Source organism: Salarias fasciatus, chromosome 14, assembly GCF_902148845.1.
Source record: "Salarias fasciatus chromosome 14, fSalaFa1.1, whole genome shotgun sequence".
Classification (NCBI taxonomy): Eukaryota; Metazoa; Chordata; class Actinopteri; order Blenniiformes; family Blenniidae; genus Salarias; species Salarias fasciatus.
This window is the reverse complement of record NC_043758.1, coordinates 32762029-32786256: the sequence shown is the minus strand read 5'-3', so window position 1 is coordinate 32786256 and position 24228 is coordinate 32762029. Positions and strand designations below refer to the sequence as shown.

The 24228-nt window shown below is 41.7% G+C and overlaps 1 protein-coding gene across 1 annotated transcript in view; it reads left to right on the top strand.

Moving 5' to 3' along the window:
• The window catches only part of cntn5 (contactin 5), a 131826-nt gene that overhangs the window by 81779 nt on the left and 25819 nt on the right, over nt 1–24228 (top strand). Inside the window, 5 exon segments of the mRNA XM_030107969.1 lie at nt 1090–1293; nt 8672–8774; nt 14301–14482; nt 19123–19259; nt 19401–19530. Coding sequence (XP_029963829.1) covers nt 1090–1293; nt 8672–8774; nt 14301–14482; nt 19123–19259; nt 19401–19530 — 756 coding nt within the window.

Here is a 24228-nt window from a genome sequence, read left to right as displayed (position 1 = left end):
CCCTCAAAGGCCGGTTTTGACCCACGGACCTCATGTTTGATCACCATGCGTTCCTCACAGAAGACTCATTTTTACTGCCGTTCAAAGTTACACAAAAAGTAGTGAGTTAACATCATTGGGTTGAAAATCTCAGATGAAGGAAAGCTTACTATCATGTACCTGGACACAACAAAGTTTAGTGGATAATCAATAATTATAAACCTATTTTTCATTGGTTTTAGTACTGCAGGTTAATTATACCCCCTCCCTCCTCTCCTCCTCCTTCTCTGTTTAACTTTTCTGTTCTGTCGTCTGTCGATTAGTCATTTAATAAGGACAAGATCATCTCTTTCTGTAGTCATGATGCCTTTAAATTACTAATGTTTTCATCTGTATTAGGTTGTGAGTTACACTGCCAGCATTATAAGCATTCGGCTGAATTATTCATGGTTTTATCACTGTTCCCTGTTTGACGTTGGTTTGAACTGTGTGTGCATAATTGAACTAATAGTACAATACACAGATATTACACGTCTTCATTTATTGAAAACAATAGACTATGTGACAGCACGGTGGTGCAGCGGTTGGCACTTCTCAAGGAGAACGTCCTCGGTTTGAGTCCCTGTGGGTTTTTCTGGGTTTGCTCCTGAAGTCAAGCCGGTTGAGTTTAATTAGAGGCTTGTAAAACTGCCTGGAGGTGTGAATGTGACTGTCTGCCTCTGTGTTTGTTCTGTGGCGAACTGGCGGCCGATCCAGGATGCGGGCCGTCCTCATCTTCCGCCTGCAGGGATCGGCCGTGGCGACCTGCAGCTCCGGGGCTGCAGAGAGCTGCATGGAAGACGGATGGATGGACGATAGAGCAGAAATGGCCTTAAACTCCTCACCTTGCAAACAATCAAGCTGTACAAGAGTGCTTCGCCGCTCCTCGGCAGTCGATAGAATACAACGGAATCGGTATTTATTAGCAGAGAAGCACAATTTAGCGGCTCTAAAGTTGACGTCTTTTGAAATGTCAGAATTAAGCACACTGATGATTTTGTCCACCGATGACTTTTAGAAAGATCAAGTGTGTTTTTCTAATGCGTGTTTTGCTCCCTCTGCTTTTTCCAGAGATTATCTACAGCTGGGTGTTTAATGAGTTCCCCTCGTTTGTCGCCGAAGACAGCCGACGCTTCATCTCCCAGGACACGGGGAACTTGTATATCTCCAAGGCGCAGCCCTCAGATGTAGGAAGCTACATTTGTCTGGTGAAGAACCCGGTGACCAACGCGAGGGTCCTCAGTCCTCCGACGCCCCTGACACTCAAGACCGATGGTGAGCAGTTTATTGCTTATACCACAGATAGCGAGATGTTTGGTTTTCTCAGTAATCTTTTGCCTTCTCCCTCTCCCTCTCCCTCTCTCTCTCTCTCTCTCTCTCTCTCTCTCTCTCTCGCTGTCTCCGAACCTGTTTAGCTCTGATGAAACTCTAAAAGCACGTTTTATATTCAGCCGCCGCACTTCTTCCAAACGTAATACATTTGGAGAAATATTTTCAGATCAGATAGGTTAATAAAAGTGGCGCGCCTCGTGTTGGTGGAGGGCGTTCTGGATTTCGCACACACCATAAATAGATAGTGAGCAATGCTTTAACATTAGTGCGGGGAGCCTTCTTTGCTCACAATGTGCTTTGGTGAAACTGGCCATCAGGGAAATCATTTTCCTGCATAAAATTAACTGAATCAATGGCCCTTGCTGCGGATGGGATTTTGCTCTTTATACTAGCCTCTCAGGAGCCATGCTTCGGGGCTGTTTGTTGGATTCGTGAGTGAATTTCACCTGGAGGTTTTCTTTTTTTCTTTGTTTTTTTTTTTTTTTTTTGTGGGTTTACATGTGACTACACAGAGGAATGTCCATCACTTCACGCTGTCAGGGCTTCGGAGAAGCAGTGAGATCTCGTCCACAGTGAAGCCGCGGATTGGCCTCTGAGTCTCTGAAACCACTCTGCTCCAAATGCTGTGCCACATATTCACCTCTTAAGGATCACATCCCTTCCAGCAACATTCTCCGTCCGTATTTACATAACCTCATATGAAGTGCCCCCCAGAGATATACATAATACTTAACGCACAACAGTGCTAAATTGGTTTGTGTTTCTCGCTAACCGAAATGCACAATTGAGTGGGAAGGGCATGTGGTCAGTCTGCTATCAGCATTTTAATGTGTTGTGTGCTCGGATAAACAAACACAAAGGCTTCATTCACTGTCTTTAACAATGAGCGGAGCGAAAGAGGCACACTTTGCAGCATCGTGTACGCCGTGGCTCTGATGCTCTACTTTTAACCCTCGTTCACACAAAAAAAGCACGTTCAAGTGACGACAGAAAACTCTGCATTTTGGTGGTTTAGCAAAAGCAGCATTTTTTGAAAATGGCTCTCCAAAGTGGAACTTTTTGAATGCAGCAATTTTGAAACGCTGTTAAAGTGCGTGTCGTAGTAAATACAGTATTTTTAGGGCCATAAGGTGCACCGGATTATAAGGTGCAATAAAAAAAGGAACATGTCAGTGATGGCCCTGTGTTCATAGATAAGTCACAACGGATTATAATGACGTAACGTCCAGCGATCCAGTTGAAACGAAGGTTAATTTGATGTCTTACTGCTGGTTTATTAAGCTTCAGAACTTTTGGCCGTAACCATGGCAACACTACAGCAACACAACAGTGTAACCAGAAGAAAAAAACAGCTGAGAGGATGCTCTCTCTCCGCTTCTCCGTCACACACGCAAACACACACTCACTTCCTGGTCCCGCCCCCTGCTCCTTCCCAGCCACTCACGCCACAGCGGCGCATTCGAACGAAACTTAGTGGTAAGAAATAACACCTACAGCAACGATGCTACAATAATAAGATGTAAATAAATAATAAGCTTAATTAAGCGATGTTAACAGGTGCCTTCTTTTTCTCCTTTGGGGTTTTTCGGGAACTTGTGTCCCAACGGACGCACTACCTCCATCTCTCCTGGCGTTACCTTCCACCAGTACACACCACACCGCCAGGCTCCTGACTGGCGGCGGCGCGGTTCATACATAAAATGCACCGGATTATAAGTCGCACTGTAGATTTTTGAGAAAATAAAGTATTTTAAGTGCACCTTATAGTGCGAAAAATAGGATAGTTGATCTACAGTGCTGAAGTAGATGAACAACAGCAACAATAGCAGCGTCCGGACTGTCATGACTGGGTCCAGGTTCTCCTGGGACTTGACAGTTTTATAGTTGAGAGTCACTGTGATAGCAGCCCATCCTGGCGGTCTATCAATACCTTGCTGTGTGAACAACACGGCCAAATTAAACCTCCAAGATGCCAAAGATGGGACTTGTTCCGAAGTCATCTTCTTGTTGAAGGTGGCTGTAAAATGTGGAAAATTACATTGGCTGGCCTCACAGCTGTCACCTCAATGTCGCTGTGCGCTGTGCACCCTTCAGTCACTGGAGTCGGACCAATTAGACGCTGCAGTCTGCACCTCTGTGAGCGCGAGTGATTATTACGCCGCAGACAGATCTTGCTACCGTCGGCTCCAGCAACCACTCTCTTAATCAAAACAAGCATCTGGCCTCCATTATACCCAGCTGGAGGCCATTGATCGCAGCGTCACACTCCACCTTGAGCAGGACAGCCATGCAAATGAAGGCTGGATTTGAAAAGGAGCTCGCTCTGCCGATTGATCTGAAGGGCTCCAGTAGCATGTTCCTGCTCCGGTGTGGAGCGCATGTGAAGCTCATGTCAGCTAATAAAAGCATTTTTTTACTCACTTGTTTCAGTGATTTTGCAGGTTTTTCTGGCATCCCTTCTTTTTGTACCTGCCTCAGAGCTTGACTATTATTGTTTTAGGAGTATTAACATAAGCCTCAGAGCAGTCCTGAGACCTGAACCTCCTGAAAGAAAACTTCTCCTATAGCTGTTACATTATGTATGTTTTTACAAACTCACCCTGCTGTCTTTCATGGTGGCGCCACTGATATCGCAGCTTGTGTCTGCAACGCTTCAGAATTTTGTTTAAAAAAAAAAAAAAAAAAAAAAAAAATCTGTATTTTCTTTGGAATTTTCTTACCATTTGCTTCAATGTTTCCTGGGCCAGATTGGAGCCTTCTGCAGGCCAGTTTTGGCCCACGGGCCTTATGTTTTGACCCTTATATTTGACCCGTAAGTTTAGAAACAATACAGTAATTTAAGATTTTACCTGTTGTTCTGCTTTTCTTGATATATAAGCCTAAAATTGACACAAAATGAACACAGTGCATTGTCGTCCCATTGATACCACAAATTAGTGATTAATTATTAACTCGCAGTGGTACGGTGCTACAGCACCAGCGGTGTTATTACTTTTTCAATCCCTTCTCTCCACCTCTCCACACACCAGCAGTGATATTAATGAAACATAATGTTTGCAGGCACATGTCATCTCCGCTTGGGGATATTTTCTCCACCGCGCTGTAAACTAGTATTGAATACCTGAGGCCCAGAGACATGCTGAATGTCAGCAGGCTTTTTTTTTCTGGTGTCCTTTACCCTGAAAATACACATTTTGGCAAGCCCACCATCTGTAGACAGCTATCAGTTCTAGTTTTCTTTGAAAAAATTAAATAAACTGTGAACATATTGCATTATTCATTATGCAACGATTGTCAAAGTGTCAAATTCCCAACCTGCAGCTTCTAATCATCACGCAAAAATCAATAAAAGGTCAATTAATAATGTAGCATGATGCGACATCATCCGGCTTATTGCAACATTTAGTGTAATATTATTCATGTTCCCTGAATAAAACATGGCTGCATTGCTGCTGCATTACAGATGAAGACGAGGAATAAGGACGTCTTCCTCTCTGATCACTCCAGTAGAACATTTATACTTAATGAGAGCGGTCCATCTGGATCAGATAAATTCAGAAGAAATGTACGATAAAAAGAGAGAGATGTCAGATTTAATGAAATTAAGCGAGTAATTTAATATAATTGTTGTTGATGAGTGTGTCTGAATCTTCAAAATATGTCGTAACTCGACTGTCAGTAATTTTTAATCCGTGTTTTTGTTCGGTACACACCTATTACTGGATGAGAGAGCCAGTCAAACACCACTGATGTTATGAGTTTGGGCAACTTTCAGAGCATATTTCATACTTTGAAACTGATTCCAAGAACAAAACACGACATAAAAAGCAATAATGTAATTAATAAATTGAACACAGAATTTCAAGTTGGCAGTATTTTACTACTCAGAGCCTCGACGTTATTTCTTTCACTTCTATCAAGTCCAGCCAGCGCGACTGAACATGATATTGAATATACCATAGCAGGAGCCAATGAAATATTACAAATTCATTATATGTGAGGGGCTGCTTTGGACCCATAAATGTTGAAAATGGGATTGAAATTGAAAAGTTCTTTGGAACAAATATCATAAAAGCCCTTTTCCATACGTCATGGGCCACAATTCAATAACCCGGCTCCTTCTGCTGCATTCATTCCGGCACATAAAAAGTGTCAGGTACACGTAGGAGGTGTAATTATGGTTTCTCAAATGTCACGCCGGCCGTTTGTCTTCCCCATCGTGTACTTTATAATGCATGTGGAGCCACACTGCATATGTTCTGATATGTTTTGATGTGAGGTCGGGCAGGTGGCGGAGCTGGAAGTCAGCCAATGGATTTAATATGTTGTTGGGAAAAAATAAATAAATAAAAACCCTGTTTAGTATTCATTTAATTCCCCTCAAACAGGACCAATAATTGGAATTAGACCTGAGACGATGGTTGCTCCAGATCGGATGGCGGTCACGTGACATATCATCCCTGCAAACGGAAATAAACACACAGCTCAGCGGAGTGACAAATAAAGAATGAAATCATGTCCTCTGGCTATGACTTGGAATGAAGGTGTTAGTCATCGTGGCACTTAGCAAGACTGATAACGCATTATCGCTCGTGTCCTTCACAAAGTGTTTGCGGATTTGCCAGAGGATTACTAATTCTCGAGGACCACAGAGTTCTGTTCCCTGTTGTCGCAGCAGAATATTTGTTATTGAATCATTTTAATGGCTCGTCTCTGTCAGTTATGGCTTTTTTTGTGTTGTAGTTTTATAGTAACTTATCTTGTACTTTGTGATCGTGCCTAAATTTGTGCTCCATATTGAAAAATGTTACTGGATTCTTCAAACACTGAGATGTAATACACTGCATGATAAAACCAGCCGACTCACCGTTCTGTGTGGAGCTCGTGAGTGTAATGATGCACATGCATGCTCCGAATTTGCAATGAGGCAGTAGAAATTAACAAACGGTGCATAAAACCGCTGATAATTGAAAGATGTGCGAGACGGTTTTGCAGAATGCACTCTCCACCACGATGATTTCATTGAAGCGTTTCTTAAAGGTGACATGAGAAAACTTCTGGAAGTTTTGTTCCTCACCTCATCCTTATTACACAGATAATGAAAAAGAAAATTCCAGTATTCTTTTAAATTATCGTGGTTCATCTCTACATTGCAAAGTGCAAGAATATTGGAATAGAACAGAATAGAGCAGAAAAGTGATGAGCAAATTTTTTCCGGAGGGACCTAAATTTTTACCATTGAAAACTTTGATGACCCCCCGACGCCGACCCAGAGCAGGCTGGCCCATTAGGCAATGTAGGCAAATGCTAAAGCACCATGGCCTCCAGGGGGCGCCACAATATCCACAGAAAATTCACTTTCGATGATATTATATTAAAACTATTAATACTTATAACTAGTTAACTCTTAAAATTAAAAACCTAACATTGAACCAAGTGTAAAGCAATTCCCAATTATTGTTGTTACAAATGACAAGCCCCGCCCCCTCCACATTTTACTGTTTTGTTTTACGTTTTTTTTTTTTTTCTAGAAATCACTAATTTTGTATAATATCTTTTGCTGTTATTTCATCACTTATCTTAATGTTTTTTTATTGTTTGGTAGAATTACTTAGATGTCACATTTTAGATGACCTTCATGTGTTGTACTTTTCCTCCATCTGTTTCAATAAATGACACACTTTGATGTAAACTCTTACATTAGTAGTTTTGTCTCACAAACAAATTAAATGCTGATTCATTGATTTTTTAATACATAAAAGAAATTGTTAATAGCCTTTAAAATCAACCAGGTAGTCAGGCCTTCCTGATTGGGAATCACTTGAATAGAATAGAATAGAATAGAATAGAATAGAATAGAATAGAATAGAATAGAAATGCTGTCGTAATACTGTAGCATTGCTCCACACAGAAGAAAACATAATGATAGAACAGAGTAATAACTTATATCAAAGAAGACAGAGTAACATTAAATAAGTAATAATAAATATTTTTGTGTACAGGCTTTCTGTTGACTAATAAATGACCGTGTCAGTGTGTCTATAATTACTTATCTTTGTGCTTTGTACTCTTATTTATCAAAAATTAACTTATTTTTTTCAATCGCTTCAGCACTTAAAATGTCAACTGAGGAAACATGTATTGTGCCATATTGATAAATCTGTCAAAAGTATAATAAGTAATTTTCATGCTCTGAGCTCGATATAAAGCAGAACAGACACATCTTTCATTAAACTATGAAATGAGGATTGATGATAGAAAGAGGCTCCTTTAATCTTCTTACTCCTCGCCTATTGCATTGTTAATTGTATTTTTGATGAAACGGTGCTACTTAGACCAATTTATTTCATCTTCCTGATTTTCTCAAATTATTTTTTAAGTCTGGAATTTAAAAAAAACCTTTGAAAACATCAGTAATGTATTATGTGATAAACTGAGACTACATTGCTTTCGCTCTAATCCTCTGTCGTTTGTAGGAATCAAGAGTAATTATTCACATGCACGCTCTGAATTTAAAATAAAGCAGTACCAATAGCTCTATTAACAAACAGAGCGTAAAGTGAAGGCTGATAATTGAAAGATGTGCCAGATGGCGAGCATACTGTTCACTCCCCACCTGTACGCCGCAATGATTTCATTTAAGCATTTTGGGAGGCTGAAATCAGACATCTTCTGGACAGTTAGATTTGTCTTTGTACTTTCTTCCTCGCTCGCAGATGACATGCTCATCACACGTCCGAGATGGAAAAGGAAGTTCAGATTGTTTTTCGCATTGCCGTGGTCAGCCTCTGTGATGGGAAATGGGTAAACTGCTCCTCCTCATGTATATCAAAAATATCCTCCTGTTCCGACATTTTGAGTGTAATATTTAAAAAAAAATCTAAATTCTACAAAGCCAACCATTGTCTGTTACTTGCAGGGATCAAAAGTGTAATTATTCACTCGCTTGCTTCAAGTGTGATATACAGCAGCATCAGTGGCTCTATTATTAAACTATGCATCAAGTGAAGGCTGATCATTTAAATATGCGCCAGATGGTGTGCATAATGGCCATTCCACACCTGTACATTGCTGTGATTTCATTTACCCCGAGCATTTCAAGAGGTTTGAGCTGGAACCCTTAAAGAAATTCCAGGTTTTTTTTGTTGCCTTTTCTCCTTGCTCATTACCCAGCTGTGATGGAAAAAGAAATGACTATTATTTCTAAATCACTGTGGTCAGTCTCCGTGCTGCACCCCGCAAGTAAATGGGGAAGGTAGACGGCTCCCGTAATCTCCGCGCTCCTAATGTCTACAATTTCTCTTTCTTAACCCCTCTGCAGGTGTCATGGGTGAATACGAGCCCAAAATTGAAGTGCATTTTCCTACATCTGTTCTGGCCGCCAAAGGAGTCACAGTCAGGCTGGAGTGCTTTGCTCTGGGGAAGTAAGTAAACAAGGACATATTGCACAAATACAGATACTTGTTTATTACAGCGGGATCATATTAATCACCAGGAACAGTAAACTACGGCCCGTCGCTGCTCTGCTGCTCACAGATCCTTTTGATAACACTGCCTGTGTTTTTCTTTTTTCTTTTTTTTTTTCTTTTCCCCCATCTCCTTTAAATTACATTATTCCATTACCTGAATGGGAACCGGCCATATCTTGTCTTCAGGCAGTATGTTAAGTGAGTGTAGGAGAGTGCAGCACGGTGGCTCGGCTGTTAGACATCATGTTGGAGTACGGCGAGGGAGGGGGGGGACTGAATGGGGAATTCAGCCCAGGGGACCTATACATTCTTATAATTGAGAGCCCTAATGTATCTGTGTTTGCTGGGTGCATTCAGGGTCCGCGATGAATGTGGGAAGCCAAGGTTATATGTTTGAGGGAGAAAAAAGTGAAATTGGTAATAGTTGTCTGCCAGGAGAGAAAACCCTCCTTTGTCCACAGAGACTGAATCCAAACCACTTACCACAGTTACTAAAGTTAGCGGCGCTCGCTTCACGCTTCACTAAACTATTGCCTTTAACGATGTTTTTGTCCTCAAAAAAAAAAAGAAGGGGATTCTTGAGCTGTTGTGATGGCTAAACTGTGGTTCTTATTGTACTGCATAATCTGTTATCGCCCCAAATCCATTATTATTGTTGTTCAACATGAATTATTCAGCACTGAGTTGTATCTTAAAAGCAAACACTCTGTAATCTACAGACAACTAAGGGCCTCATAATTATTTACCTTGATTTTAATTCATCATCCTCATTACGACGAGCCGTTTCCTGAATGTCCTGCTTTCCCATTAAGCCGACCGGGACTCTGGATTGTGCGAGTCCTTGGCCTGTGCTTCTCTCAGCGAAGGCTCACGATGGCTCCCAGTCAGACGGGGATCTCAGTGACTTACCCTTTTATGCAGAGATGAATGATTTATCAATGTGCCCTATTAAGGAATGCCAGTCTTTATATAGCTCTGAAAATGAAGTTAAAATGGGTTTTGTTCTCCCGTTGATCAATATGTGTGATGGCACCACTATCCAGTAAGGGTAAAAAGGCTCTTTGTGCACAACTGCCACAGCTGCTTGAAGTGATTGTCTGTTGTGATATTTACCCGTGACGGTGCTTTGTATCCCCGCAGCCAAGGGCGAAGAGAACAATGAGACGATGAAAATGAAAAACCGAACAATATTAAAAAAACAAGTCCTCCCACCTTTAGAGAGTTTTGAACTGTGATCACCTTGTGCGTTATTGGAGAACCGCCTTGATGACTCAACCTGCGAACACAGCAGGGGTCTGAGGTTGATTCCATGATGGCAGAAACTCTGAAACCAGCACAGTGAGTCGGTTCTGTTGAGTTCAGACAACTGGATTCCTCCCAAACTAGGAGTTTCATTTCCAGCTTTCCTAAATCGATCAAGCAGACAATAAACAAACGCTTGTTTTGGCTTCGTGCTGCTCTGTCCATACTAATGTCCATGTTCTACGCCACTGTCCGTGTTTATAGTGTATCGATCCCTGCGTGTGTGTGTGTGTGTGTGTGTGTGGTTTAATGACAAAAACAAACAACAGCGGCAACTTGTGGCCCGACATGAAGTCTCCCCCCTTAGACAAACTAAAACATGTTGGATCTCTGAAGGACTTTACATTCTGTTCAGAATTCCACCGACTTCTTTTTGGAAAAGCAGATAAACGTATACATCTTGTGGCATGACTGTTGAAGGAAGTGAAGAGATATCGCTCTCCCTGGAGAGACCCGCATGTAAAAGATATATATGTCGAAAGCGGCATGATGGTATATTTATAGAGTGAGTTGCCAAGATAAAAAGAAATCCATGCTTCCAGCCACACCTGGTGACTGGTAAACAGCATTTTATCATTCAGTCTGTATCGAGTATCTTTCTTTCTCTTTTTTTATTTTTAAATAAAGCATCAGGATCATCGCCATGAATGATAATAACCACATATAGATGATGATACTTATATTTACACATTCAATTTAAAACCCAGCCATCGTGGTTTGATCCAAAAGCAACTCTGAAAAGTGCACGCTATTATCTGCTTTTATTTCAGAGAATATTGAAGTACAAAGTTCAAAAGACCTTGTACATTTGATGGGTTACACATTCAACCCACTCATTCCCACTTAAAATACAATATGTGGCATGTTCTGCGTACTTTGGTCCAAATTGCAGTGGAGTAGTGGATCTACTCTTTCAGCTCCGGCGACCCCAGAGGGATTCAAACTCTTGAAGCTGTGCAGCTACTTTCCCTCATCCGACCGCATTCCCCGCGTCACAAAGTGCCTCTTCACTCGACACATTTCACATCCTTGTCACCGCCGGTTTTTTAAAAAGACACTTGTTTGTGCTCTCATCAAGCAGGTAAAATATATATTTGGACGCACCTTTGGAAATAGTTCACAATTTTATAAAAGGGAACCGAGAAATTGAAAGCTTAGCGGGCGAGCTAAATTGTAGTGTATTATCTCCATCTTAATGATCTGAAGGAAACCAATTCGCTGTTATATTTTGGTATTAGATTTAATTTAGAGCCTTCATTGTGGAACGAGTCCAAGCGAGGGCGCCGCGGTTGTGTTGAATGCTAATTAAGATGCAATCTGCAGAGCTTGCCGATGGGCATTTTCTTAAATTGAAATCTGCAACACCTTACATTAACTCCTCTGCGGAAGACATGCTCAGCGCCGGGGTATCGAACGCCTGGTTTGTGCGTTTTATTAAATGAGTCAGAATGACCGGAGTTAAAGAGTTTGTGCCAACAGCCTTAACGAGACGCCGACAGGAAGAGGTTCTTGTTTTTAAAGCGAGTGGACCTTTTCCCCCTCCTGCCTGCCCTCCGGCCCGGTGAGCATGTTCGGGCCGGCTGCTCATTATTCAGCCTCCGAGGAGAAATCCCGCCTCAGAATCGCCCTCCTGCTTCCACTCCTCAAGGTCTCTGTATGGATTCCCTTTGTTCTCTCGCTTGTCAAGAGTTTAGCTGGAGCAAAGGTCTCCAGACAAGTTCTACACCAGTTACATGTGAGGATGTGTTTCACAACAACTCGGCGCTGGACTTATGAATACTGATCAACACGTATTGGTTTCTCATTCTGCACCTTAAATAGAACACGCATTCTTAATTTGACCCCAGGCTTCAAATCTGACCCGATAGTCTGGAGACATTTTTTTAATTCAGAGCGGAACATCTTGTTACAGCTGAGGAAACGCGCCGTTGACAGTGACCCCAGAATCCTGTTGCTGAAGCAGTTGCCTTCAAGTACGGCTCCAATTTCTTACATTCGCTGCTATTAAAACCTCCGCAGTACAAGCGAACAACATGCAGGCTGTAGTTGAGTCATTAATTAGCTTTAAAACTAAAATTAAAATAAAATTTACAAATCATTAGTCTACAAAAGAGCATGTGACCCTGAAGTCCTGTCCAAATTGAAAAAGAAACGCTTTGTTTAGTGCGAAACCCGGTGTGAATTTTAATTTGAGTCCATCGCAGCCGAGAGCGCTTCATTGTCCTTGTGAAAGTAGAGGGGATAAAACAGGCTCGGGGATGTAACATTTCCACCGTGGCTAAATGATTGATGGGTTTACCATAGGTTTGCACGGTGTCACATTTCCATCTCTCACAGAGCTGTCAGATCCAGTTGTCATACAAGAGAGTGCAGAGACGGAGCACATAGTAAGACATTCTCTTTCTGCACGTCTAAGTCATCGATCAGAGGGACCTATAGGGAAATCCATGAATAAACAGTGGCTCAATGACATCGCCTGAATACTAATCTCTAAAGCCCTGTAATAACCAGGTTTAATATCATCCCTGTTCCTCTGAAATATACCGTCTAATGTTCACGGTTTACTACAGTCAGTACAGTACCAATGTCAATGATTCACACTTTAAATACTCATCATGGTGCTGAATTAGAAATCAAGGAACCCTACAATTGGTGCCAATTTCTGTTGAAAAAGACTAATATTTGGTCGCACATTCATCTATACGTAATCAGATTTGTAATTTATGCCCATTGTGCTCTACTGGGCAGTAGATAAGAGCACAGCTTCATTTAGCCTGACAATGGCAGGAAAATAATCAATCAGGTGGACTGGAGCTCGTATTTTGCTTCAATATCAATTCAGACCTTAAGGAATGTAAAACATTCATCTTGGCAGTATTGTATTGTGATATATTGTTATCCCAATTGGTAGCGTGATGATTTTGGGTTTCCTCTTGATCCTCTGATTTCCCTACTCAGCCCACTGCTGAGGTTGCTTCGTGACTTCGGATTTTCCTGCCGGTGATTGTTTGGTTGTCCATCTCTCTGTTCGCCCTGTGATGAACCGGCCTCGCTCTTTGTCAGATGAGATCAGCAGCCTGCAATCCTGACGTGGTTCTCAAAGTTTTCAGGGTGTACCGCCAGAGGACATCTGGAGCTCTCAGAGTAGCAGCGTTATATGTCTGACCTGAACGTACAGTACCGCAGGCTTCCCCCATTAGCTATAGAACTGCTTCTTATACTTATTGCAAACGTGAATTTCACTTGGTTTATATGTTTTTCATTCTTTTTGTTTACATTTTAATAAAAAATTAATATCTATGACTTGACGGATGTAGCGTTGCTTGAGGTTTTAGAAGATCTATGAGAAAATGATGTTTAGCACACTCTTTAAGCCATCGGACCAACTTCTATACAGATTTATCCAACTCAGCACTCAGAGCGGTGGAGCTAATCTGGATTAACTCATTAAATCTGGGTGCTCCATGGACAGAGGTACTGAGCAGCGTCTCTTAAAATGAAATGAAAAACAGTGCTGGTGTGATCTCGCTGACACTTCCTCAATGTGTTGCTGGTATTTCTATCATAATTAGCAGGTGTTCCACTCGACCGCCCAACCGCTACACCACAATGCAGCTGGATTACACACCATTACTATGTAATCAGATTACTCCTTTGCACAATTAACCATCATTTTGTTTATTCATATAAATATTTGAACATTCAACATGATGTACTGATGTTGAGGCTTCCTCATTCCTCTTCTATATCTTGTTTTTGTTCTTTTGCTCCCATGTTGTTCCTCTTCTTCATCCTCAACATCATCATCTTTCTAATTTAAGTCTCTCTTCTTTCGCGTCTTCATCCTCTTCCTCTTCGTCTTCTGCGGCGCCACACGGCTCCTCTTCCAGATCTCTGAAGAAACTGAACTAAGCTGACGAGGAAGCGTGGAATAGAGAGCGTCACTCTGTATCGTCACTGGAAACTTTATTAAAAAGTCAACTAGGAAATAAAAAAAAAAGAACAACTTTAAATGTCAGTGTGACATAAATCTGCTCTGACATTACGCTCGTTCTGCGAGAACATTTGGTGAATTATGCAGGTTGCATCACTGTGGCTGACACATGCTTTGTGTAAATACTGCCTATGCTTCTGTTTTACTGTAGCGAGACGCACATTATTCTGCTCCTCTTCCCACAGCCCGGTGCCGACCATCACATGGAGGAAGATAAATGGCAACATCCCAAAGAAAGCCAGACTTCGGAAGTCCCAGGCTGTTCTGGAGATTCCCAACATCCAGCTGGAGGACTCGGGAACTTACGAATGCAAAGCCGAGAATCCAAGAGGAGGCACTGCTTTTAAAGGACATCTGCAGGTCTACAGTGAGTCCTGGGTTTTTCTTTTTTTTCTGTTGCATCCCATTCTTTCCCACCATGAATGTTCTGGTGTTGTGCTCAGCCTGCAGTGTGTCCATGCAGCTGCCAGGGTGCTTATAGTCTTATTCTGATTCGCCCCGCCGGTTCTGTGCAGCCGTTACACATTAAGTAACAGCACAGTGTTGATGTATTCATTCCCAGAATAGCAGCTTGAGGAAGAGCTCCGTGTTCGTCACAAGACATTTTGACGAATCTGCATTTTTTTTTTTTTTTTTTTTTAATAATGTAATCTAGTTAGCTAGTTCCACTGTTCTGATATTCAAAGCTGGGGACCAATGTCAGTCCTTGGGAATATGCTGAATAGTCCAAGGACTAATTATGCATCTGAAATAGACGATCAGTGAGAAAGTATTCATCACTGCGATAAATGAGCGCTTTCTTTGAGTTGAGCCTGATTCGAGTCTCTCATGTGAGGTGTCAGGAGTGTTTTAAGATGATTTGACTCAGAAGTAGTTTCCATTAAAGACAGGGCTTTGGATTAAGCAGATCACTTTCTTCTTTTTTTTTCCCTCATATGAAAGGCAAATCTTACAGAATGTTCTTTTCAGCACACCTCAGAAAACACGAGTTGTCGATCTCTCAGTAACTCTCTTGGGTTATTCAGAGCTCATATACAGTATCCTGATGTAGTATTCTTCTCGGAATCCAGTTCAAGTATGCTGTAGATTAGGGGTGTCAAACATAAGTTCAAACATTTAGAATGTATCCATTTATGTTGAAATTGTCATTTTCTGTAGCAGTTTGTTTTTCTTTTGTAAAATACAGACTTTTTCATCACATATTCTGCACCACAACAAAGAAAATTTTTCCAGTTGTAACTGAAAGGTTATGTTGATACTATTTCACTGGTCCACTCAGGACACGTTTAACACACCCTGCTGTAAATTATTTTACGTCACCGAATCAGCTTTAGCAGAGTTATCAAAGCATGATGATAAGAAATCTTCCACAATTTTCACAACTAAACTAAATTAAATAAATAATCTTATTTAAGCTGCCAGGAATTGCATGGGAGATAAACTTATTGAATGTATTACAATACTTTTTGTGATGTTTCGCTTTGTGTGACCCGGAAATGCTCGAAAGTGCCAAGAAAGGCCAACTCTGTTTATTAAAAAAAAGCATCAATTCCTGCGGGAAAGATCACAAAAAAATTTAAAAAACCAGTTTCAAGCTTTCTAGCGATGAGAAACTCTCCCAGTGTTCCCCGCCGGCGCCGTGTGCGCCGCTCTGAGATAATGGACTGTTTCAACCTTGGTGGGACACACTTCCAAGGCCCTGCTCTTCTTGGCAACCTCCATTCTGTTGACACCACAAGGAGAATAGGGAGCCTAATTTGTAGCAGCCTCACACTAAATGTAATTTACACAGGTCACTTGGTAGTTTGAACTTTCATTGTGCGAGAGACCTTCTTAGCCATAATCATTCAATCAAACCACACACAGGGAAAAAAAAAAAAAGCAGATTCTAGTGAAGGTGCCATATGCAAAGAATAGAGGGAGAACGTGCTCGGCATGTGATTACGGGAGAATCAGCTCTCGAATGGAGGTCTCCTCCTGTCTGCAAACACATGCACAATACAGGAGAGAGAGTGTGTCACGCTACACACACAGCTGTGAAAAGGTTTTCATGTCTGAAACAAGCCAAATACGACACGAAAGATGTCAAGTCAAGGCCTTAATTTCTATTATGCTCTGGGCTTTTAAAGTCTTTATTTGTTGTCTTTTATTAAATGGGCTGAAAAATGGCCTCACAGACACTTTTAGTTTAAAAGTGACACACATCAGTGAATGTGTTGCTCAAGGACACAACAAAAAGAAGCTTGTACTTGTACTGATGTTTTCTAAACTACTGGCTTCATAAAATATCAACTACAATTTGAGGAATCGGAAGGAAAAAGAAGAGGTTTTTCATCATTAATGTGCTATTAAAGGCTTTTCTGCTGCAGCGGGGGGTTCGGACCTGCGTCGACAACTTGATTCAGCACCAGAATTAAAGCGTAATATAAGTCAGAGCTGAGCATCATTAGCTGGGAAATCCAGAATCAAACGAAAATTCCTGTTATTATTGGCTTTATAACATCCAAATTGGTCACATTTTTCATGTAAGTGGCCATTATGATGTTATTGCACCTTGTTTCACAGTGGAAAAAAAAATTAATGAAAAAATATGGTTTTTGTTCATTGAACTCGGAAATTCGGGAAAAAGGTAACCATGTGTTCCAGTCAAAGGCTGGGAAAGAAAAAGTGTCGCAGAGCAACAACTCATGGAAATCCTGTTTTAGTAGGCCTCAGTCAGCAGTGGCGATGCTGATTTTTCATGTGGTCTTTTGGGAAAATGAGTTGCCCAACCCTGAAATAAATAACCATCAGAACGATCTCGATGGGAATCACCATAATCAATCACTGTCGTTGATGTAAAGCCATCATAATAATCCTCATTATCACTGAAGCAATCGTTGTCATTGTTCTGGTAATCGTCCTCATTATATTCTCAATCATCTCAATCATTGTAAATATCATGAACATAGAAATCTGTTGTTTTTGTTGTAATAGTCACCGGCATCGTTTTCAATACGTTGTCATGGAAATGAGGTCTTCAACTGTCACGGTTGTAATGATCACAGTAATCAGTGTGATTGGAATCATCGTAATGCCAATTGTTGCTGAATCCGCCATAAACATTGTACTCAGCCTCATTATCATCATCGCGATCATCACAAAAAGTTGTGATTCAAAACAAAGCTTGCAAAGTAATTTTGAGAAAAATCATCAATAAAAAACCAAATAAGCATGTTTTCGAAGCCGATCATGCTCTTTCCAACACGGCTCCATGTTTATATGTACATACTTTGCAGCCTGAATCCAATCAAGCGAACAATTAAAAAAGAGTTTTCAATTTACGCAGGACTGACGTTTCCTCCCCCACACAAGATTCAAGAGATTTATCCCCAGTATAAAAATATTGTGAGTTTCATAAACCCTTGTAAATGTGCATGCATTGAAAAATTCAGAACCGTGGATAAGACCCAGAAGATGAAAAGAGACTAGGAGATGAAAAGAACCTGCGAGCCTGTACAGCCGTCAGATGTGGAGCTGTGACACTGCAGCATGCGGAGCCGGGCTGAAAAATGCCGCCGCGGCGTTGGAAACACGGAGCAAGTGGGCCGTGGAAATAAAGAGGCAGGGGAGGCGCCGCGGTGAAAGGGCCCCCGAGGAAGGGCAGTTGCCTGGTTTTGCATGGTCCGCCGGCACGCAATGGAAGGAAACATCTTCACAGACGCCAGATTTGTGTGGAAACCGAGCAAAGGAAGCTCATCAGCTCAGATTGCATCTTCTCCTGCAGTTATTACCACCTCGATGCGGTTCGGGACGTAAGGCTACGCTGACAAATAAAAAACATGAACGCTTTTGGAGAGGAGAGGATGGCTTTCCTCTTCTTGACTGTGTGTTCATGCTCTGAACTGCCTCAGAAGACTCTCAGCCTTGTGTACATCACCTGAACATGCCGTATTCATAATTTACTCCCAACTTGTTGAGTGGATCCGTCTCTCGCAGTCCTCGCCTCGTTCATGGCGTTTGTTGCTTTTGAATGGAGTTTTTTTTTTTTTTCTACCGTGACTTTTTTCTGTTGTATTAGTAGCAGCCAACGGATCGGCGCCCTGGATGTTGCTGTTTAGTGTGTGTGTGTGTGTGTGTGTGTGTGTGTGTGTGTGCGCACCGTGCATATTTAAACCTCTCTCCTCTTTTCTTTGATGTCTCCCCGGTAAAGCAGATAAGTGCAGCAAAGAAATACAGAAGCAATGAAAGCAAGTGTGTCAACAATGTGCAATGAATCAAGGATTTTTTCATGTAGAAGCATCAAAAGACTGCATAGAAATTACAGAAAGAAAAAAATAATAATAATAATGCACTATTGAAAAGCGTTGCACAAAACAGTTTCATTTTCTTTTGTGAAACACAGTGCATCTGTTAACCTGAATGGAGCTGTGGCTGAGCCCCCGTTTACCGCTGTGCACACGCAGAACAGCCGTAAACAGTCCTTCTGCACATTCACAGCTGGTTGAAAAATAACGATGGCCTGCAGAGTTTAAAAGTTGAGAGATTAATAATCCAAATTGGTCGTCTGTCCACACAAATGCCTGTTTTCGCTCACTCTTAATGTTCAGTGTGTTGTTCCCTGTGCACGTGTGTGCAGCACCAGCGCCTACTGGTGGCCTGGTGTGCTATCTGCATCCTTTTCTGCCGTTGCTGTGTGAACGCAGAACGTTCCTGAAACACAAGCGATGCTCTGTCTCAGGGATGGGGATCATTTCTCCGGCTGATTTTTTTTCAAATCAATGAGAACATGAACAGATAACTGTAGCTCAACAGAATCTCCCATATATTCGTTTTATGTTCATCTGAAAACAAGAGAAGCGTCTGAAATGCTTCTCCTTCACTGTGTTAACTTTACATCTGTGCATGTTTTTCATCCACAGCCATACATGAGCCCTGTGCATGTTTCAAGGATATATTACTTATTCCTGAACCTTGTCTCCCGCTCTCTCTCTCTCTTTCTCTCTCTCTCTTTTTTTTGTCTCCAAGCCCTCCCTCAGTGGGTCAGAATGATTAATGATACTCAGATGGATAGTGGAGAGAAGCTCCAATGGGAGTGCAAGGCCACGGGGAGGCCCCGGCCCACCTATCGCTGGCTCCGGAATGGTTTGCCCTTGACATCCCAGGTACCCATGCTGCTCCACGGCGCCTTCCCCTTTGTTGATTGCACCTTGAAACATCTGAATTATCCCTTTGGAACGGCACGTGCGCCATATGCAAAGTGTTGCGATACCACATTCCTTTTGTGCGTTTGCGTCTCGTCACAGGGCCGACTGGAGATTCTGAACGGAGAACTGACGGTCCACAAAGTCCAGCAGGCGGATTCGGGGATGTACCAGTGCGTCGCGGAAAACAAATACGGGGCCGTCTACTCTAACGCCGAACTGAAGATTTTAGGTAGGAGCAAATTTAGTTGATTAGAGAAAGACGTGTGTTAAGAAGTCCATGTCAGATTTCTTTACACTCTAAACTCATAAGGAATAAAACCGCACACACAACTATTGACCTGAGAACGAGGCGCCGGATGATCGGGAAGGGAGATTAAAATGCGAGCGGAGAACGCCGAACTGTGAGATGTGCTGATTGCCAATCAATGGTCCCTGATTTAACCCGGGCGGTGGACGCCATGAATAAAAGAAGAACTCTTCTGGGCGTTTTCAGCGAGGTGTCTGCTCTGCCAGCGTCAAGCGAGGGGAGAGTCCCGACGAGTTTCTACATAATTCCGAGGAGAATGAAAAGCAATGACTTGTAGGTATAGATTTATACTAATGGGAGCAAACAGGAGCAGTGAGACATCAGTGGTTTCTCTGATGGAGTTTAATGACTCCATTAGGGCCTCCGCTCCTCGCCGCTCCGCTCTATCGTCTGTCATCAAAGCACAGACTACATCACAATCCCCATTAGTCAGAAAAACAAACTCTCGCTCCGGACATGACTCCCATCCCGTCACCGCGCCTCACATTTAAAAATAGATTAGAATCACTCCTAATTTCTAAAACATACAGATTGTACCTTTTTTTTAGGAACATTTTTGTTTGGGGCAGATTTATTTCTTCTTCTGAATTATTTTTTATCGTTGTGAAGGGAATAACATTCTGATGAAAGCCGCTTCACTAGCAAACCACACAAAATACATAAAGAAATGCATTTTAAAATCAGTTTAAAGCAGATCTTTCATTTCTCAGCCAATGAAACTATTATTAACTCCAAACTCACACTTTCCACTGTTCTGTTCAACAGTTTTCATTGCTAATTCATCGGCGTTCATGACATTTGATGCCATTTCATTGCAACACTTATGGTCTTATATTATAGGCAATATAAGTCAATTAATGTAGCATGATTCAGTCTCTGGTGGGTGAACCAGAGGGTGCCAGAAAGTGGAAGAAATTAGTGAGAAAGGTGATTTTCTTTTTTTTTGGACAATGACAGAAGCCGATACTGTCAATAAATGGTATTTATTGGAGATAAACCAAAGTCTACGTCTTGCAGTGAAGCAGATGATGTGAATGTGAACCTGGCCTGCAGGGGACATTCGCTTTTCTCTATTTGAGGAGATACATTTTATCCTCCTCAGGTCAAAATAATTAAGCAGAAGCAGGATATGTAGACCAGGATTAAATATATATCCCTCCAATTATACCCTACCGTGAGAATTCTGAATATATTCACAGCATATCTTTATCAGCGGTGTCAAACCTAAGGCCTGCGGGCCAGAACCAGCCTAAAGAGGCTCCCATCCAGTCCACCTAAGCCAACTAGCTCATTGGAAAAATGTCAAAGAAATTGTAGAATTTTTTTGACAGATTTCTGAAGAGTCGCAGACGTAAAACTGAAACCTGAGCTGAGATATGAGAGATGCTGCAATAAAAGATGGAAAACCAGCATGAGCGGTCAGGGTTGGTTTCTGAAAACATACTTGGAAAACAGCTATGGGAGAAGTTTTATTGACATTTCACCACATTTTGCTCCAGAACGTTTCATTAAAATTGCCTCATGTTGAAATTGCAGTAATTTTCTGCAGTAATTGTTTTGTGATGTGAAATTCTGGATATTTTCATCATGGATACTCAGCTTTAAAGTTTGAATTTAAACATTATTAAAGTACTATTTCACCAGTCAGGCCCACTCCAGATGAAACTGGGCCGAATGTGGCTCCTGAATTAAAATGTCTTTGACGCCCCTGCATTTTAGAACGTGTTTGGAAATCAGTTCTTACTGAAACCTTCAAGTTTGAGAAAGTTTTCCCCCTATACTTAGTGTTTTATTTCTCCGATCGTGATTGCGCAGTGAGACACTCTGCCGTCCTCTGCCTTCATCCTGTGTATAACCAAACATCTTCTTGAGATTTTAAGGACATTAAAAGTCAGGGGAGCTGTGCTCCTCGCCCCCGACGCTCCAGGCTAAACACATAAGAGACAGAATTGCTGCCCACTGTTCTGTGTTGATGCACTATTTTCTCCTTGTCATCTCCGATACTGGGACACATCTGGTGACACCCATTCCCCTTTCATGTTTCCCCAAGGGACAGTTTGATTTACTGTCTCTGCAGCTTGCCCTTTTTTGAAGGGGAATCTCTGGCATTTAAAAAAAAGGGAAAAGAAATTTACTGCAAATGGGCAAAGTTTTTTTTTTTTTTTTTTCCATTTGTTTTTTAAATGTGGGGTAGACGACGGCCGCTCGCTTGATTTAAATTCAAGGTGTTGTCTGCTAGAGTCAAAAGTTCCTGATTTTAATAAGCCTTATCTGAGCTGACGAGGAGGTGCTTTTCCCTTTCCTCCCAGTCACAGTCACATTGGTGATATTTGGAGGCTGTTGACGAATGTTTTCATAACTGCGCCCCCCAGGCGCATCTTCCCCGTGACCTGCGCTCTGCAGAGATGTCCACCAGCAAGCGCTATCAGGACAGATTACATGACTAATAACGGCCTGCAGACGAGCGATCACTGGAGGCGACACGGGGGCAGCGGCTGCCCTGGATCTGCCTGTGATCTTGTCCCAGATCCAGCTCTTCTGGGAGAGTGGCGGGCGGAGCGATCCAGGCACCGCCGCCGCCACCAGCTGCAAGCCTGCTCTTACTTTGATTAAAACAAACACACACAGCAACTGCTCGGTTTTTCTCCCGTGTCCACGGGGACCTCTGCCACTCAGGCGAGCCACTCGGGCTCAGAAACACAAGAGTTGGAGGGAGAGGGGTCGGCCCCCTCCGGCTTCAGATGGGATTGAATTGTCATTGTGGATAATGTCACCTATGACGCATCATCGGGGATTTGAATAATCTCGGCTGACAAGGCCTCGCAGCCTGTGGATGGCCTTGATGCGAGATGCAGCTGCAGAACCAGCTCCACATCCACTTCACCGCCCGAAGGCTTATTTGGACCATTACTGCCTGATTCCTTCTCCCGGGCCAGCCGTAATTGTTGTAAATATTTAACTTATGCGCGCTTATTATTCACATGGGCAGCCCAGATAAATATGGGTTAAACCCACTCGTCAGTGCAAGTCGTCCAACCATGTCATCATTAGCATGACAGTTATTTTTATTAATTAGGCTTCGTAACACGGTGCATTAGCGTACTCGCTCAGAAATAAGTGTTATGCATTTATTGTATTTTTTTTTTCCAATTTAGCCAATAAGTGTATAGAAGCATGCTTTTCTATTCATGAAAAATTAGTGTTTTGATCGAGCACTGGTGTGAGTGACGTTGATACTCAGAACCCTGCAGCTAGTTTTAATAATTACTCTGTAAAGCAGTAGTTGAAGAGGCAGAACAGCAATTATGTTAAAAAGTCATATTTATCCTTTTACATTTTGCACAGTAATTGAAGCAACGTTGCACATAAAGTTTGATTTTTACTCTAAAATCAGAAAAAATCCCTTGTCAAAAACATGTTTAAAGCAAATAAGGGGATGGAAGCGTGCATTTCTAATACTTAATTTGGGAATTTCAGGTGCTAATTAAAAAGGAAGTTGTACTTTGATCCATCAGTATTGTGAGTGATGTTGTCCTTCTGAACCGTCCTGCAAATTAGAAATAATTACCCAGTAGAAAAAGGCGCAACAGCAATTATGTTTATAAGTATTATCAGTGCCATTAAACTTTAGCAGCCACGCAGCAATTACGGCAGAATTTGGCATCATTTTGTTTCTACACACATTTCAAAAAAAAAAAAAAAAAAGGAAAACTAACGAGGTAAGAGCTGGATTGACTGAGATCCATCATAAAACAGATAAACAGTAAATACACTGCGAGTGGCATCAAGTACAAACTGGCATGCATCAGGCTTGAAAGTTTCAAACAAGGTAAAAACAGATCCAAATGTGAACAATGCAAACGTTTACAGTAGTAAAAACTGGAGAATCCTCCACATACTTTTCAGGACCTGCAGTGCGGCAGCAGTAGTCCATATTCACCAGGGAAAACTGTGAAATTGTTGTTTTATTTTGCACATCTAATGAACAGAACCTTCATCTTTTGCATGTCTGTGCCCGTCTTTGTCCATGCAGAGCTTTAGTTGATTGATTTATATAATACTTTAATTCAAAGAAACCAGTATTTTGAATGATCTGCTTCTTTCAAATAGTTACTAACTAAAACAGGCAGAACACTAACTCTGCTTACAAGTCATATTAGTCTTTTTTGATTTTAACAGACAGTAATTTAAGTGGCATTACACAGCGAGTTTGGGTTTCTTTTTTCTTTTCTTTAATTCTTGCTCTCGGATCTGAAACAAATTCACTACAACATGCAGGTCGAGTTGTTCTGCAAACAGATTGAAAGCACGCACAATAACAGGAGAATCCCATCTGTGTCTCTTTGTTTTGAGCTGGGAGTTGATAATTAGCTGGCGTCAGATTTTCATCTGAAACAGGAGCTCACATTTCTTGGAAATACTCTTCAATTTTATTGGTATTGGACCAAAATTATTTAAAAAAAAAAAGAACTCAAGAATAGGTTGTGAGCTGAACATCCCATTCATCAAAAGGCTTATTCAGACTGAAACCTTCTTTAGATTGGATTAATTGAGATTCAGCAGCTGTGGAATTGTTGTTAATATGCAGCGATCGAGTGTTTCTGCCTGTTTCTCACAGAA